General features: G+C 46.0%; 1 protein-coding gene and 1 long non-coding RNA gene across 2 annotated transcripts in view; one reads left to right on the forward strand and one right to left on the reverse strand.

Moving 5' to 3' along the window:
* Window positions 1-9,950, forward strand: part of LOC135388152 (sarcolemmal membrane-associated protein-like) — a 30,587-nt gene extending 20,637 nt beyond the window's left edge. Inside the window, exons 20-25 of the mRNA XM_064617517.1 lie at window positions 166-228; window positions 1,759-1,821; window positions 1,940-2,090; window positions 3,173-3,338; window positions 4,308-4,442; window positions 7,659-9,950. Coding sequence (XP_064473587.1) covers window positions 166-228; window positions 1,759-1,821; window positions 1,940-2,090; window positions 3,173-3,338; window positions 4,308-4,442; window positions 7,659-7,763 — 683 coding nt within the window. The 3' untranslated portion in view covers window positions 7,764-9,950. The remainder of the gene's footprint in view (window positions 1-165; window positions 229-1,758; window positions 1,822-1,939; window positions 2,091-3,172; window positions 3,339-4,307; window positions 4,443-7,658) is intronic.
* Window positions 9,951-11,127: 1,177 nt separating this feature from the next.
* On the reverse strand, window positions 11,128-18,158 carry LOC135389930 (uncharacterized). Its single transcript, XR_010421620.1, has 3 exons — window positions 18,054-18,158; window positions 16,464-16,641; window positions 11,128-11,465 (listed from the first exon to the last, which is right to left on the reverse strand). It is a non-coding gene; the product is annotated as an uncharacterized LOC135389930 (long non-coding RNA).
* Between the last annotated feature and the right edge of the window lie 722 nt (window positions 18,159-18,880).

Consider the following 18,880-nt stretch of genomic DNA (forward strand, 5'->3'; position numbering starts at 1 on the left):
TGAAACTGAGGGTGCGCAAATGACGCGATCTTTTTTTTTTTTTTTTCCTTTCTGTTTTATCAACATTTTTCGTACCAAACTAGGGGTGCGCAGATTATGCGAGTAAATGTGGTAATTGGTGGCTGTTTTTAGTTGCCTGTTGAGCTTCTTATGTTTGGTTTCTAGGCCTATTAGAGGAAGAGGAAAGAGGCCGTGAGCGCACAGATGCCACCTGCGAAGCACTCAAGAGTAGGTTTGCTCCTTTGGTCGGCTTCACATAGGGCCACCTGCTTAAACCGAAAGTTCACCACGTAACGCTCCGAAGGCCAACCATTGCACAGAATGATACCGCTACCACTCCTGGTTTATAGAAATCGAGGGGGCGTACGCCTTTTCGTGGCGATTAGCGTAACTGCATAGTTGTCACAATATGGCATATGCCTCCTGTTTTGAACAAATCGGGAGAGAGCAATGTCATTCAGGATGATTGTTGGCTAGGAGTGTGTTATGCAGTGAAGTTGTGTTTTAAGGGTGCAGTTTTGATTACGGCAACTCATGGGAGAGGGTCAGTGCTTAGATAAGATACATATATATACAGATAAAAAATAGCCGAAGCTCTGTGGCTACACGTTGAGCATATGTTTATAAGATTTATATTAGATAAGATATGTGGAACGGGAAAGTGTCAGTGCTTAGATAAGTACTCTTGTAGGAACCAGCTTCACGTGGATGCAAACGTTTTTCTGCAGTTTTATTCCGGCTCACTTTGTTTTAGTCACAAGCAGATGCATAGCATTTTGATGCCATTGCTTGATATATTTTTCTGTATCGAGTCCTGCGTTCTGCCTGGCCCACAGATCTGTAGGTGCCATTCATCTGTGGCACTTAATGCTGAACCAGTTAGTACGATTGAGTGTGTTGCATGATTTCCAGTCTGTCAGCATGGTTTTTCTTCACTGCTACATACACATATAGTAGGTTCAAGCCTCACGTGCATGAGGTGGGAGATGAAGGTGCTGCACAATTTTGTAAACATGAAGAAATTCAAATTAACTGGGCTGAGAACTGCAGGTGCTCAGCACCTCAGTGAACCTAGAGGGAACAGGTGAATCTGACTGAAGTGACATGTAACCTGTTCTTTGGTGTGAATCTCTAATGTCCTTGTGGGTCCACTAGAGCGAATTACAAAAGGCATGGAAATATAGTATGTAGTACGCTTGAAAACAGTTCAGTGAACCACAACACAGTAGGTCCGAAATCAAGGTCCAAAAGGAGAGGACGTGTTCTCAAATGGATTCAGTCGTTTCTTCTTCCCTGTCTGGTCAATCGCTGGGTGTCCAGGCCAGTACACAAGAGAAATGCAAAAGTTAAATGGCATTGTAGTTAATCGGAGCAAAATGTTTCAGAAATGTTGTTTTGTTAACATTACCATCAGGAGAGAATGGTGTCAGTGACATACACGGATTTAGAAAATCAGATTATAATAAACTTGACAATCCAGTCTTGTCAATGCATAACGTTCTCAAGATGTGACACGATAATGGGACCATGTGAGCGCAGGGGTAGATCCTGACCTTCGGTTTGGGGGAGGGGAGGGTTCCTTTGTTGGAGCGCATAGTGGAGGAGGGGGGAGAGGGAAATCCAATGTATAAGCTGATCGCCCCCCCCCTCCCCCCTGGATCCGCCACCGTGTGAGGGACGCTATAAGGGCTTTCTAGTTCAATCCATTTTTCTCCGTGTTCATCTCCAAAATGTCATTCTTTTTTCTTTTTTGAACAGAGCAACTGCATGAGGCTCAGAACAGTGCAAAGCAGCACCAGAATGAGTCGGAGCATCTTAGAAGTAAGTTTCCCGTTTCATTTATGTCGGTGACCATGTTTTTTTACAGTTACTGCATTCTAGCAGCTGTAAAAAGTGTAGACGTCCGCTGGGTGTCTTTGATGTTTATTTGGACGTGCAGGAAAAGTGCGAAGTTTGACCGAGGAGCTACGAAACAGAGCGAACGTGGAGAAGAGCGAGGTAAGCCACGGAGAGGCTGAATACGAGGCGCTCACAACTGAGTGCACCACACTTAAGACCAGGATTCAGACGCTGGAAGCCGACATGCAGAGGTACGTGTGCTATGCCCTCCCCGGGGACTTTTGGGAGTAAGTAAATTGATTGATTGATTTGTCCTTGTGCATGCAACCATACCAAGCCTTGGTGCTCAAAAGTTGTTAGGCTGTGGCTACAATACAGGCAGTAGACAGTTCCAGTAGACAGCTGCAATTCGCAGCCAGTGCACTTTTTTTGTTGAAGGCACAAATTAAGATTTCATCTTCTTATTTTACGCGCAGCGGCCTAGAATGGCCAGGATGTATTTGTATTTTCATTGGTGGTCTTTGCTTTTTTTTTTTTATTATGGCACAACCTTTCGATAAGCTACTGGTGCACTTTTACACATTATTGCATAGACCCTTGTGTTTTTTGGATTTTAAGCTTTTTGAAACTGGAGGAAATCGAGTCTTATTTCAGGAGCTGCAAACTTAGGCGACAACAGGCATAAAATTAAAAAAAAAGCGCTCCTCGCACTTCAGATGAACGCGGAAGGCTGGGGCACATTGTTGACCGTGCAGTATTTAGCACGATCTCCGGTGCCCGTATTAGTGGCTGAATTTGCAGTTTCACCGTGACAAGTTTGTTTTCTAGATTTTTTTCGAGCTCGAGGGTCAAAAGCGGGTCCAACCCTAAAACACGAGGATCTAAGACAAAAAGGTTGTGCTTAAGGGGGGACATGGCTTTCAAGACCAACATTTTTATTTTTTGGAGGATTTTGACCAAACTTTAATTTGTAGTGGGAATTTTGAAGACGAAAAGATTCTTTTTCCAACAGTGCCAAGATGGCGGCGCCCAGTGCTCTAGTTCGGGAGCTACGTATATCGGAAAATCGACATTTTATCGATAATTTTGACGCGTATCGCGCTACCATGCCTCAGAGAAAAGAATTTTGGGGGCATTTAGAGATTATTTTGAGCCAAAATACTTTGAGATCACACAGAACATGGATTATATGGAGACCAGAAATAAAGTCTTCCAAAAATCGATTTTTTGACTTCTTTTTTCAAGTTGAAAGCCGCGTCCTCCCTTAAATGGACAATGTCCACTGTATTTCCTGGTACAGATCCTGAAAACGTGTATTTCCTTCACCTTCCAGGTACCAAAACGAAAATGCAAAACTGCTGTCGGACTACGGGCACCTCCAAGAAGCCTACACAGCGCTTGAGTGCGGCACCGCGGCACACTCGCTGGAGTCTGGAGACACACATTGGCTCAAACAGCTTGAGGTAGTAAGGCAGAAAGCTGACAGCACGAGCAAGCAGGTAAGCCACACGTGATGATCTGTGGGTGTGCAATGCTAAGGCCCTTGCTTTTCTGCTGCGCGAAATTCAAAATTCCGCGGCACCGACTCGTAAATTCCACGATATTCCGAGGCGAGCAGACCACGGCTGCCTGGAACGGGAAACACTTCATTTTCTCGGATAATGTGGGAACCAAAAATATTTTGTAAAATTACAGATTCGAAGCATTATATAGTGGCTCAGAATTACATACATGATATCTTGTGTTCTCCTCTGATGCGGTCTGTCGCCTGCAATCATTTTATACCTGCTGAAAGATCTTTCAGCATCTACAGAGTTTATAGGAACTTTATAGGAAAGAGTTTACAATACATGCCCTTTGGAAGTTGCATGTTTATGACACCCTTTTTTGTTCCTGGACTGTAGGCATTATTTAACAGTCTTAGATCTTTGGAGGCCACCTCAGAGACATCAAATCAAAATCCCCCACTGCCACCGCTAAACTGCACACGGGAAGGACGCCGCGCCTTTCTCAGGCGAAGTATTCACAACAAACTTGGGCTAACGTTATCTTAAGCTAAACTACAGTCTATCTGTGTTTGTCCTGCAGCATGGACTATTTTGTAAAGCAGGCTTCAATTTTGTAGAGCAGGCTTCACCTTGTGCAGGGAAGCGTCAGGTGAAGCCCACTTTCGGGGGGTGTCGTTCGTATTCGGCGAATACTAGTGGAATATCCGGAAACCCGATAATATGATTCGCGAATCGAATACTTCGAGTGATTGATATTCGATTCGAATTCGAGAACTCGAATATCTGCACGCCCCTAAAAATATCGGATTCCATGAAATTCTGTGCCAAACGAAGGATTACGCAATTAATTCCGCAAAATTTCGTGGAATCGCTGAAAACCGAGGGCCTTATGCATGGCGTACTGTTTTGTTGCTGCGTAACTTGAGACAAACTCTTCTGTTTCTCTCTTTCACCCCACAGTTGCAGGAGACGATAGAAGAATTGGCTATCCTCAAGGAAAAGTACGCCGTCTGCTCGCAAGAGAAAGCAGACTTGCAGCAGGAGCTTCGAACTGTTGCAGAGGACTTCAAGACTGTCACTTACCAAACAAAAACGGTACAGAAATCTTTGCATTGTTTAGTGACCTTATGAACGTTTGTGTTGCCCTCTGTTGTTGTCATCAATAGATACTTTACACACCTTAATGCCTCTGGCTTTCTGCAGTAGCAAATTAACGTTTCCGCGAAGTGGGACTTACAAATCCTCGCCATTCCATGGGCAAGAGAAAACAAGTAAAAAGAAATGTTGCTGCATTCACCCAAGATCACTTACCGACTTACCCCACGCGCTTTTGAAGCCTTTCGTGACCTTTCGGTGTGCAGAGGAATTCCTTAAAATTTTTTATAGAAATTTATTTTAGATTATTATTATTATTATTACTATTATTCTAGAAATTTTATAATATTTGTTTCTTTCTTCGTTAAATTTTCGTTTGTCGCGGCACCTTCAGCCGCATCGTCGTTTCAGGCATTGCAGTCGCGAGTGTTGAGGTTCAACCTGTGTAAAATATCGTAGGTGCTTTGAAGTCCTTATGTAATTCTGTAAGATACCAAATATTCGGTGAACACATGATTCTAAGGGAAGCAGCTGTTTCCACGAAGCATGGCCGATTCCGTGAAGTTTCGTGGAACCATGAAAGCTAGGTTCTCTAACCACACCCAGCGTTCAGTGGAGACCTTATGTTCCCACCTGCACTGTCAGGTACAGAGTGACCAACACAAAGCCTCAGGAATTGTTCTCTTTTTGTGTACTAGTGCCGCATTTACTCACAGTAGAGGTTTTATTTTCTGCAGTGGCCTAACTTTCACAAATTTCCCGATTGTTTCTGCATGTCCTTTTAAACTTTAAATTTAAATAAATAAATAAATAAATTTTTCCATGAATATGGAGCCCCACAAAGTATTGTAAAGTAAAAACCAATTTACAAGGAGCTTCATAATACTGATCATTTTCATCTTCATAAAACTAATTTGCGACAAAGGAGCTTCACTAAGTCCAGCTCACCCACTAAGGGCTATTGTGTTGGGACATTAACATGCTATGACAACATTTCCACTACCGCATGTCAGTTTCACACGCATCTGAACATGATTTTGTTGTTCCACCCTCGTGCTCAACTTGACGATGTCTGCTTGATCATCGAAGTAGAGTTCACCGAAGAAGGGTTTGACTCTACATGAGTCTTGCAGAAGCGCCATGCACCAATAGCGAGTATCCCAGGGAAGCCATAGGCATGCAGCCTGCAGTGATGGAAGTGCTGCACCATATTTGTGCCAAACTGTGCCAAACACGGGGTGCTGCGCCATCCTGCCCCGTAAAGGGTGTTTTCACTGCATTTGCGCCAAAGTTGAGCCAAAGCGCGGAGCAGCTTCGCAGTCCACGGAGGTTGTCTAGATGTGAGAGGGAGCTGTTGCAGCGACTTACTCGCCTGCTAATCGGCCGAAGCCAATGCCAGCTAGGCCTAGTCTAGCCCCAGCCAAGTACTCTCGGGACGCACATACGCACCGTCACGTTGACACTCCAACGATTGTGCTGTTCATTTTGTGCATACCTACTAGATCATAACGACCATGTCGTAATAGGCAACCCCTATGAAGAGCCCGTCCGCATGGTCCGCAAGGGGGCGCTACTCATCGGCCCTCGAGATCTACATCGTGATTGGACAATGTAAATTTGAATTTTGAACGCGCAGAAGCGGACGTACGACTACCGTAGCAGACGACAGCAACAGCTCCTATGAAAACGTGTAGAATGATGATGATAATCAACTTTAGAAAGAAGCGTCTCTCATGGGATATCCACCACTTGTACAAAAATACTAAGTAAAGCTTAAGTACAAAGTATTGCAGCGCTGGGAAGGAGTGCCTATGATAAGGGCGTTATAATCTAGGAGCTTGTGGTTTTGTGTTATCTCTTCTGTTTTCCCCAAGCTCAGGGATATGATGCCAACATCAAGTATACACCAACTAGATTGCATTTTGCTTCTATGTTCACCGCTATTCGAACAGAGAGGCGCCAGGTGTTCTCCACGATTTTCGATTCCTAAGGGTAGCTCGGCATGTCTCTAAAGGCATCGTTTAGACCTCTTGTTGACGGTCACTGTAACTTGGTACCTTTGAGGATCGCTAGGATCTTACACTGAAACATGTTGTGTACACGGACACGCAGTTCACTACCACCATGAACTGACACCTCGGATGCAGGTTAGCCTCATGGCTCCCCGATCTCGCACCTCTAAATTGAGTGGAAAATTGCCCAGGACACAATGAAACTGAAATTAACATGGAAAGTGCTCATTCCACATCATAACTTGGTAACCAATTATGTCCGGGGCCCTCCGACGGTGGATCAACGAAGCTGCGCCAAAACTCAATTTTTCCTGCGGCATTATCTGAGCCAGAACGCTTCGAGGCACTTAATTCACTGATCCTGCGATCCAGATAAACTCTGTGGTACAACAACATAAAATGTGCTTCTTGAAGTTAAAGCCCCACAAAATATTCCTCAAATGTCATGCCTAGCTACTAATTTACAAATTACATATTAGGACCACAAAGTTGACCACCTATACGACACATAATTAATGTATTTTAGCTTGTGCACCCGGAGGCCAGGTCGTTAACTTGTAGATATGCTGTAGCAGGCATTAACTGCATCAGTTTGCCCATGCAGTGGCTAACCTCTCAATGACCTACCAAGGCTGTTTCTATGTGCCGCTGACTTTATGCCATACTATATATTTATGATGCTGCCCGTGTGAATACACGGGCAGCATCCCCACGGAATATTCTAGTGGACGAAAAGGGAAAAAAAACTGTTCACGTGGTGCAAGTTCCACCACGTCATATGTTGAGCATTCACACAATGCCGGAGTAGCATGCTGTGTACATAGCAGACGACAATATCATCCTTGTCGTCTGCTACTGGGTATCTTGTGGCTGAGCTGCAGGGTATTCCCCACGGTCAAAAGAGCATGAAGAGACATGAAGGCAGCAGAGAGCAATGACGTTCTGTGCATCTTCCGCTAGAGTATTCTGGACAGTGTCGCTCATGTGAATACGGCATGAGTGAGACCTGGAGTTATGACTCGTTTGCTATGTGTGAGTTCAAGACTTGGGCAGAGGTGTCTGTACATAATACACATATCACGTTTGTCACACACGTCATTTGTCCCACACATCAAGCATACTAGAAGCCCTCCCTAGTCATAGGTCACAGATACGTAAAGTCCTGCAGATCTGTCACAGTGCACTTTACTTTCCTCTCTTTCAGATTTCAGCCTGCTCCATTGTGCCGCTCTGTATCTTGCTGTTGGCCGTGCTGCTCGGCTTCTACCCTTCGCTGTCCTTCTTCACTGGAACGGCCGAAAAACCCTAACCTCACCTCAGAGGGACGGAAACAAGTCCACAGTGTCCACCCCCACCCCACCTCCCAACAAGTGTCCACACCAACAGGAGGGACGACATCCCGTCACTCCCAAAGAACACAGTGTTGTGATTGAACTGCTATCCGTGAGTTTCGGATGCCTCTACTAACAGTGACGCCCGACACGCACGGGCTGTCGAGCGTCGAGCGAATACAAAGGCACGCATTACCTCTAGATCGTTTTGAAATTCTCAGATATTGTAGAGATAACAGGTCAACGAGGACGTATTACAATGTCTGCGTGATGGCCGTGATGGTCAATGATGCACCTCTCGTGCGAAAGTCAGTGTGCGCTTGGTGGAGACATGGCGAAAGAAAATGAATCTGGAATGCCTTTGCGGTTTTCCTTCTCCTTCTTTTTTTCTTCTTTCTTTTTTTTTCCCCTCCAGCGGGGTCAATAATGAAGCATCGTGAACAACTGAGAACGTGTTTCCAGTTGCACGGGTTGCAATAGCGCCGGAGATTGTGCACAAGTTGCAGCAAAGAAGCGGCTGCAAAAAAACAGACAGAGAAACACGTTTTTTTGTACAAACAATAGCTGACTTTAGTTCTAGTACCTGTGGGCAGTGTTGAAAGCTGTTCGCTTTTTCTATTTCCACTTTGCCCTCTCGAAGCACAAGTCGTAAAAAATAAAAAAAGAAAGGAAAGCGCTATTTTCGATGTACGCGTTGCAGTCTCTCGGTAACGCCCCCAAACTGCGCTGTTGCGCTCCCCATCTCGTCGAGGGGTGGTGTACGTGTATTTATAAATAGCAGCAGTAGCGATTGCACGTTGCTTCTCCTTGTCGTTAGGTTTTTCTTTTTTCTTTTTTTTATAGCTATTGACGTAAAAACTTAGAGAGCCTACAGAGGTAATGCGGTATAGTATTGCAACACAGACAGGCAAACCCTCCTCGCAGGCACGCTGTTGCTTTGTGCCTACCAAAATTATGCTTTTATTAATGTGCCATTATTGCATTTGTTGTGTACTGTGCTCAGGGCTTATAGTTTCTAGGAATACCAAGTTGAAGGAAGAGACGGGCTTGTTGCGCCTGATCCCGTGTACATATAACGGCGTAATGTTTTGTTATCCTTAACCTTGTTACATGCTGATCCAGTGGATTTGGTGTTGACTCGTTTCTGTAATTCTTAAGCTCCTGTGTAATGGCTTGAACTACAATTTTTTGCCAAACTACAGCGAAAACCTTGTATAAATTCGAAAACCCGGTTGATCGAGAGGGAAGGGCCTCGGGACGACAGCCGACGATATTTTTGAACAGTTGCTCTCGCGGAAGAGTCTCTGTTCGACATGTCAGCCGCTCTCATCATGCGGCTCTTCTTCTCTCAACATTTCCTCACGAGTTCGCTAAATTTCCTACCTGTTAGCGGATGATTGGGAGGATTCAGCGGTACCGTAAATGACTTCACGTTTATTCAACGTTAATGGATTTGATCTAGTTAAATTCTATGGTGGGGGGGGGGGGGGGGAAGTGCCAGTAGATCTATTCATTGTTTTCGCCGAAGGTTTAAGTTCAAATCAACGCAGTTCCACCGAGAGGTGCTTCGCTGCTGAAGGACCCACAACTTCTTCTTGTTTTTCCATTTTAAGCAAAGTTGCCCCGCGCTAATTGCTGCCATGGGAGACGATCACGATGTGGACGTTCAAGTGCCATGCCACCTTCATGTATTTACCTTTGTGTACAAAAGCAGTTTTGTAATATAAAATGACACAGAGAGTCGGCTGTTCTTTTCCCAGTACCTGTAAATGAGAAGTATTACGTTTTCGTCTAACATTCGCGCGTAGGTCATCCCCAGCGTAACGGGTGTGTCGTCGTAGTCGTGAGCTGCAGATGAGGCCGGCCTGCTATGGGGATGAGTTGTGCATGTAGGTGCAGACCATTTAGACGCACTACGTTACAATTTTTTCCTTTTTCCTCTCTCACGCGTGACAGTACGTAGTGTGAGCACGTTTCTCCACGAGCGTTACAGCTCGATTCGAAACCTCTGTAGATAGCTATAACATAGCGTAATATATGAGCATCTTTGGTCTGTGATCACGCTTAAATCTTTCCTTTCTTTCTTTTTTTTTTTTTTTGGGTGAGAGATGGCAAGTTTTGCTTGTACCTCGCGTCCATTGATAATAAAACAAAGTGTCCTGCAATCACCAGACGTCAGCAGATTTGTACGTGCTGTATTTCTAACAGTGGAGTGTCTAATGTCATGGAGTCTCAGCGCTTTTGACGTAGATTTTACGTCGTTATGATCGTTTATCTGGCTGACACTTAAAGGGGCACTGAAGTGCAAAAATTTTCCCATGTGGAGTGAAAGGTTCTGTTACCTTGACCCCAACACAAAAGGAAAACGGAAGTCATCCGCTGCATCGTCCGTGATTTACGATCGATTAGGATCGATGCCATTTATGCTTTCCCTCGTTCTCGAAAAGGCCGACGATGCGGAGCGCACTCTCATTGGTCTCTGCAAAGGATTTGTCCAATCAGTGCCGGAGATCGTTCGAGGAGACCAGTCGGGAGGGGCCTCTCCGCGTCGTCGGGATTCTTGGGAGGGATGGGGAAAGGGCATATTGCGGTTTCAAATCAATGAATTACAAATGATGCAATGGATGATTGTTTCACTCTAAGATGAGCCATTTTTACACTTTAGTGCCCGTTTAAGGAATTTCAGGTAGTGTTTTTGCATTACAGTTTGGTGTAGGTATAAGTTAATGGAATGAAATTAGTTTAGTTAATCCAGTTTCTTATTTTATAAGCTGACAAAGTAAAATAAAAGGATTAAATTATATGAGAAGTCACCAAAGCTAGTACTCCTTCCAAAACCTTGCGGATTACTTCAAACAGAACGAGCCCACTTAAATTTTCCCCCAAATACTTTGCTTTCAGATTATTTTTATACTAGCATGAATGTTCATGTTCAATAAGTTGTTAGCAACAATCATTAGGGAAGTTGTGGAGCAAAATATATCTGCTGAACAAAACCTGTCCCAGTTATACAAGGTCGTGGTTTCCATAGCTGTTACTGATACCTATCTGATAAATGTAAATCTGATTTGGCACTAGTGTGTGAGGGTCACATGCTTCTTTTGACGTCGATATCTTCCGTTTTTCTTTTTCTTTTTTTTTTTTTTTTGTATACGTGCATCTCTCTCCATTCAAGTCAGTGTCATACAGTATTTTGCTTCCACCATCACATTGGAACTTCATCTCATCATCGAGGCTGATAGTCCAAATAGTTTAAGGAACAAAGCCAATTACAGAAGCTGTGCAACATATGTGACATGTGGAACGGATATGACAACACTTCACGAGTGAAAGAATCCGAAATAATCTTGGAATACAATTTTTATGATGCATATATCAGTACATCAGCGATACAGTAACCCTTAGTTCAACGCACAATTCGTCTTTAGGCCTTCCAAATGCACAATGCCAGTGACACTTTGATGCATGCACAAAACCAAACAAAATTGTTCTACTCTTACGGCACTTTGTGCAATATACAGAGGATAACAGGTGGGTATTTATTAGGTATTTACCCTCTGTTAAGAGGTATGAGGTAGTCGTCTGCCATATTGCGCTGTTCACTTAGCCAAAGTAGATGATGTGTGGAGGCAGCTGGCGCCTCTTCCTGAACCATGGCAGTCCATCTGCTGAGTCAGCACCTGCGTGAAGTCAGCATACAAGTTGTAACACTCCGGTATAAAATTTCTGGTAAACAGGTTTCTGCACTGTAAACAGATATTATGGTGATAATACACGCATCGGACTAGTCAAGGTACTGATGAGAATGGAAGCCCCCCCCCTTGCTCTTGTTAAATATTGGCCTGCCCTGTGTCACACATTCAGACATCTTGAAGGCTAGGCATTAGAGCCTGCCTCTCATTACCTTCTTTCCATAAGTTACAAAGCTTTCATAGATGAGCTTCTCTTCTACCTTGGTGACCTCCGAGGGTAACTAAAGGGTACACGATGAGAGAACACTGCCCCTCTCTTTCGAAAACGGTTTGTTCTTGTATCATAGGTGTCAATCACTTTATTAGCTCCACGGCCTTATTGTTTCACAATTAGTCAGAAGACCTTTTTACCTATAGAATTTGTGGCACATGCATCCTGCGCGGCCTACAGATAGCCTACCCTGAACATGGAGTGTTGTAGGACGACGACTTTCACACAAGCAGTCACATTTCTGGTGGGTCTTAGGAAGTGTTGGCACCTCATTGCATGAAACCTCGTACAGAAACGAGGCGTGGTAAAAATATCTGTCTGCCAACATCTTGTGTGACTTCACCCATTCCTGCCTTTTCTCCCGTTTCTTCCTGCCCTGTGTTTCGTTACTGATGCATTCTTGCGCCGTGAAGACATTGGTCTGAGCCCGGTGGACTTTTCTGACTGTACAGACTACTTTGGAAGTACAATCCTCGTTACACGGACAGAAGGACTCCCTGTAACAACTCCCTCAAAGAAGATTGCTGTTCCAAATGCACAGAAAAGTTGCCTGGCATCATAGCCAGTAGTGTAGCCACAGGGGGCCTGGGGGGGCTCGAGCCCCCTACCTTCCATGGGGCGACCCACGCAAATCGTGCAAATCCGTGAAGAGAAAAAAATATACATATGAGGGGGGGGCGGGGGGTATGGTGTGACGATCGCGAAAGTTCGTGCAGTTTTCGGCGTAGCCGCATTCTTGAATAATTTTGAAATTGGGAGCTTTTCAAACTCCTTCCAATCCCGTGACGCCGCCTCGCGGGTCATGGCGCCCCATATGTAATCGCAGTAGTAAACTTTCGTATTTTTCATCTATATTTTCATCATCTGTGATCTCGCTGTATGCACAGGTCTGTGTGAGCGCATCTAGGATCAGCAGGGGGAGGGGCAACCCCCTTCGCAGCTCGGTGATCTTGTTACGCCACTGGTCACAGGCACAGCTATCCTCCCCTCGGAGTCGATTGTGGTACACTTACTTAGTGCGCGACACCACCGATAGGAGACCAGTCCGTCACGAGCTGAACGTAACAGACAAGTGTGTCGCAAGCAGTACATCGCGTGTGAAGTCGTCAAATTGTCGCAGACGATCTCGAACAGAGTGCCTGTGTGGCTACCCCACTGGCTGTTCGTGCAGCTGATGGCGGCCCGTCTCCATAGCTACTGCTCATGAAGGCACGAACCTAATTGGCGGGATTTACGTCGCGTTGATTAGCGATAACGATTAGTCTAGATGACGCTGACTGAGCCAACGCGGCATAAATATACAGGCCTGCTTTATGCCTCTCCTCACTCCTTCACCATGTGAGTACACATATATGTAAAGTCTGGATGTCGTCTGCTTTAGCCAATCACCGGTTCCAACCACAGTCTCTCTGCGACTGGCAGCTGTCTCCATAGTTACAGCCGTCGAAAGCACATCGTCGTGCCGTCATGCTAAGAGGTCTGCTCCGTCATGTAATTCTCGACACCAACCCGCAGACAATGTCTCCCAATCCGTACCCGCACGGATTTTGGTGGGGCTACTCGCGGGTGTATCTGCAGACCTGCACTACAGGGGCGTGCAGCCGGGTTGCACAAGTTAGAGTACTGTAGCGCGAAGAAAAACACGAAAGCGTTTATGGACGTTTAACCCCACTTTACATCGCGCTTTACATGCGGTACATCAAATGCATGATGCATAATTGATGAAAGAAAGGCCATCAAATTATCATAAAATGCACTGGAAGTCCGGTATTTTGCGCCTTTATTTCGCGAAAAAGCATGAACGCAGGAGTAGCTCAGGTACCCGCACGACCCGCAGAGGCAACGCGGGTGCAGTCACACACTACCCGCAAATCCGAGATTAGCGCGGATCCGCTGGTACACCCGCAACCCCGCAGACCTCTGGTCATCATTTATTGATCTGGAATTCTGAATGGGGTTGACTGAGCACGCCCCAGTGTTCAACGGTGGCGTCAAAGAGCACTGGCTTCAATGGACCTTTTCCATATTCGCGTCGCCCCTGGCGGCGGAATGTCGAACGTCGTGTCTTTCCCCCAATAATGGTGACGTTTTACGAACTGGCACGTACGTTGCGTGGGAAAGTAGCAAGTGAAGATTGGAAGAAGAATGCGGAAAGAGTGAAAGCGCATTGTACTCATTACCAGACCTCAAACGTCCGCGTAACCTTGAAACCGATTATCTCCCCACAATGAACATGACAGTCGCCCGCAGGTGGGCCCAGGGCGATGTTTTCCGCTCAAAAATGGCGGACTCAAGGTCTGGGCATGCGCATAAGCGTTGTCGGAAATGGTCCATTATTGGTTCGTGACGCGGCGTTTCACGCGGATGGCACTCAGGCTTGAAACTACAGTAAGCTAGAACTAGAAGTAAGCTTCTATAGTTTGCTTCTATGTTTGCCGTTCACTATTCGCTGTAATCGAATCGGAGACGCTGAGGCAATGGCGGTACGCTTTCGTGACTGTACGCGAGCCTCCCTCTCTCCACGCTTCCCACTCGTACATTCGGTCGATGATGATGTTAGTCAAGCAATGTTATCTTCCGGTAGCTATAACAGAAACAGAGAGGGTCTATATACACAGGGCGCTTCCTAAATATATGCTTTACAGATTTTTTAAATAAAAAAGCTACGAGAGCAGATGTCTTCTTTGTGGTTTAGTTACACGACCAAACGTTCATCCTGTCGAAGAGAGTATGTAACTGAAAGTGGACTAATCACCTAAGATTCGTTAACTCTTTAATTGGGGAATTTCGGACAAAAGCGCGAGGTGGCACACATTCCTCACATTGGGGCAGAATGGGTGACAATCTTAGTTGAAAGCCATCCTCTCGTTTTAAAAATCCTGAAAAGTGCGCGTGCCATGAAATATCCGTCGCTGAATCCAAAACCAAACCGAAACCAAAACCGTGCGCCTCAGGAGCGCATTAGAGTCACGAGAGCGCATCACCTTCGCCGGCGGAGGCCTATCTGAGCCGCACACAGCGAGATAGAGAGGGTAATGGAGGGATAAATGGACAGCCATATTTGAAGCCACCCTGGATGGCGCCACGTTGACCTCAGCTTGCCTTGTTTGCAAATGGCGGACATTAGGGACGCATGCGGTGAGCGTCTTTGCGCGCGTACGCTTGGAAGTTCCGTGCCATTTATTGGTTCCGTAATGCCGCCGCCAATTTTTCCCACGCCTACTGAAGAGATGCTATATGATAGTCACATGACGAACCAGTGTGATAAGGAGGTGTACGAATAAGACAACCGGAGAAATCATCAGAGAGTTTTAGTACATCGTACGCAAAGGCGATAGCGTACGTAACAGTTAGCGCTGGTAGTTCTGCGCACTGCGCGAAGCTCTCTTTCTGTTATGGGCGTGCGCAGAACCATCAACGCTGTCCCCTACGTACGCAAAGGCGATAGCGTACGTAACAGTTAGCGCTGGTGGTTCCTGTTGCACTAAAGTTTCGTCCTGCGATAGCAGCGCCAACTGTCCTCTAGTGTAGAGCGCCCTTACTAGACGGTCGTGTCCGGCGTGTTCCCTGCCTTACCGCCGTACCGGGAACGTCAGCTCTTTTGTGGAAATCCTTGCAACACGATTTTTCCGAGCCGCACAGTGTAGGTGATACATGCCTGTGTACGGAAAAACCACCGGCTACGCGACCACAAATGGCGGTGCAGAATACGGTTCGGAGCGCCCCCAAACGTCGTGAAACAGGCCCTCGTCTACATTGCTCCAATGGACGTGGCCCTGCTGACATGGAATGAGCGCGCTGTCTTCTCTGCACGGTTTCGGTTGCGGCTCATTTGCGTAGCAAAATTCGGCGATGGATATTTCAACGCACGTGCTTCTTCTTCTTCAGCCACAGGGAAATGGCCCTTAGCTCTTTTGAGGATGTTCTCTCTTTCTTCTACTTCTTCTTCTTTTTTTTTTTTAATTGAAGGGCCTTCAACGAGGATTGTCTCCCATTCTGCTATCTCGCTTTTGCCCAAAAATCCGCTAATGAGAGAGTTAATTAACGACTTGTAGGTATATTAGTCATCTCGTAATTATATATTACATTCTCTTCGAGAGGATGTCCGCCTGCCCGTATAACTCAACTGCAGAAACGACATCGATGTTGCTCGTATAACTTTTTATTTAAAAAAATATGGAAAGGATAAGAAAACTCCCTGTATATAGTCCCGCATGCACTGCGGTTACCCGCGGATAAGCCCCGCACTGAGACCCGCACTTTCCTGCGGGTGCGGGTCTCATTTGCGATATTGTGCAGGTAGCAGTCCGTGTCCGGGTGTCACTTTTTTTTACACCAGTGCGTGTAACGGATGGACGCGGATAAGACGTTTCCGCAATGAGGAGTAGAAAAGGTTCAGTAAGTCGCCCAAATCGCAGTTTTTTTTTCTTTCTTTTTCGCTATTCTTTTTTTTGGTTACGTGCTAATCACGCGGTCGACGGGTACAGCAAACAATCCGGGCACAAAAACCCATCATGCAGGGACAGCTTTGAGGAGTACCCACACCTCACGCCTGTGTTTCTGCTCGTCCCGGGTGTATAGCTCTCATTTCTGTTATCTGGTCCCGGGTCTCGTTTTATGATGGATGAGGGTCAAACAATTACGACCACCGCAAAACTTTGATTTATATACAATAGTATTATACGATTGTAAACAGTTGTCCGAAAAGAGCGTACCTGGTGTGCATCGCGATCCTCCACACGATGTGGGACAGCACTGAAGACCTTTGGCAGCGCAACCAGGTGTGGTGCACGAAGAGTAGATGCAGGGCTCGGAGTCATCTACGGGTGGACACAGAGATGCCGCTGACAGCGACACGAGGATGACGAAAATGCTCGCACGATAGAACATTGCCTGAAACGATAATTCTCTTCCTTGAGATTCGCTTCCCAACAGAAATAGAAGGCGGAAATTCATATAGCCACATATTTAGAAACACCGCACAGTGCGTAGCAGCTAAGCTGTTCGGCGGAGGTGCTGTCATATCGCAGCTCGCGTTTGTGCGATGTCATTTTTACTTACCTGCACTCTGCACTGTATATGTGGCATTTGTTGAGACGCTCTTTCAAAATGCACGCGGTGCAGCCGACCGGGTTTTTGCGGCCTTTCCGGTTTTTTAGAAATTTTTCCGGTGGGAACTCGCGTGATTTCTTGCATGCCCTCGGTGACATATTTTGTACGCGTCTATTTCTGTAATAATGTTCGCTCTTCTCCAACTCCTCGTGTTAGAAATTCATCCCATATACGGCACGATCTCTGGGTTCGACCTGTGGCAACGGAAATGCCAAATAATTGGTGTGCTGCTTTGTTGTGTATCGTGTGTAGGAGCTGAGTTCTATTTTTTTTTTATGCGATCTTCCTTTCGAAAAAGCCAATCCTCTGAAATGTGAGTATATCAAAATGAAGGAGCCCGCGTAATTAATAGTTCGTTAATGATCATGAGTTAAGAGTCGCCATAGCAGCGTTGGACATCCGTTTCAGCCTCATTGGGCCTTCGGCAAAGTACGGAGGTCGGCAATGATTGAGTGTGAGCTTTGGATTCCTTTTATTTTGTTTTTTAAATATTGAATTTTTTTATGAATCCTTTGTTCTTTCGACGTTGTCTCTTAAAAGCGCTAAAATCGGAGACACTGTCACGTAGACGATACAACACCGAGCGCTGACTTTTGGCGTTTCTAAAAGATGCGACTACTATGTCTTTTTTTTTTTTTTTTGCTTGTTTTTAGCAGCTTTGCCGTTTTCCCCACAAAAATGAGAGAAAGCCGATTGTACGGAAGTCTCTGCGAGAGTGAGTTCCGTAAATAATATTCTTGAACGCCCGGACCCCAGAACGGAATAGTCGACGCACTCAGCTTCAGAAGGACTTTTGTTTGCCGTCCACAACGGGCCGAACCCACAAGCAGGACGTGCGCATCCCGCGCACAACACGCATTGGTGTGTCCCGGCATTTCAAACTCGACCCCCAGGACACCCTGAAGACTCAGCTCACAGACACACACGCTAACCACTGTTCTCCGTGGTCCGTGACTTGGACTACAGCAAAGAATACCAATAGGTTTCTGCAGAAGTCGAACCACAGGTCCCCCCAAAGACAGGGACACCCAAGCGCCTTGGAGCCCGAAAGAAGTTAGGAGTCATAATTGCACAATTGCGCCATAGGTTCTGGGTACGCGCTGCGGTGACTTTTATTACTTTAGGGCCCCAAGGCTGTTTGCGTGCCCTATTATTAAGCTCTATGACAATGAGGGAAGCCCCGAAAAACATACCATGATGCAGCCCGTAGCTTTCTACGCAGGATGTACGGACCTCGAAGAGTTCCCAAGATTCCTTTCGCCTGGAGTTACGCAGGAAGGAAACCGTTCTAGGGTTGCGACAGCTAGGAAGTCGTGCGACAAAATCAAAAACAGGCAATGAGTCCTCATTGATGCTACCCTTTCACATTTTCCTTCTTTCGCGGGTGCGAATTTTGCGTCGCGTGTCCATGCCACAACAGTCGAGTGTCGACAAGATTCGTTGTCCGCGCTAATGAACGTCTCCGTTTACTGTAACAGACCTCGTGACCCGCTATTACCGATATGCGCATTCGGAAGTTAGTACGCTGTGTATTATCGGGTTAATTTTTTACTATCCTGGCAGGGACCAGGGGGCGTTTATAGGGGAAGGGCGACGGGGTAGTCTTATTCAGTAAAAAGGAAAACAGCCGGTGAAACTGCGGATTAGTGAAGGTAAATGTTGAAGGACAACACTTTCATCCTTAGCAGTGGCGGATGTAGAACGGGATCAGGATGATGGGCGGATTTAGGGGGGGTCCTGATGTCCTGACCCCACCCTCAATTTCAGTCCTTACATACAGTTGACCTTGGTAGTATAATAGCATGTTTTCCGAGCCAGAACCCCCCGCCCCCCTCAGAAAAATCCTGCATCCGCCCCTTGTCAGCATGTCCTGACCCCCTCCCCAATTTATGTCTCACATGCCACATAGTGTTTAATTGTCCTAGATCGTGTGTCTACCATGCTGGCCAAGGATGACCCCCCCCCCCTTTAAAAAAAAATCCTGGATTCGCCCCTGATCCTTAGCCAGGATAAACTGTGT

This window comes from Ornithodoros turicata, chromosome 3 (genome assembly GCF_037126465.1).
Source record: "Ornithodoros turicata isolate Travis chromosome 3, ASM3712646v1, whole genome shotgun sequence".
Classification (NCBI taxonomy): domain Eukaryota; kingdom Metazoa; phylum Arthropoda; class Arachnida; order Ixodida; family Argasidae; genus Ornithodoros; species Ornithodoros turicata.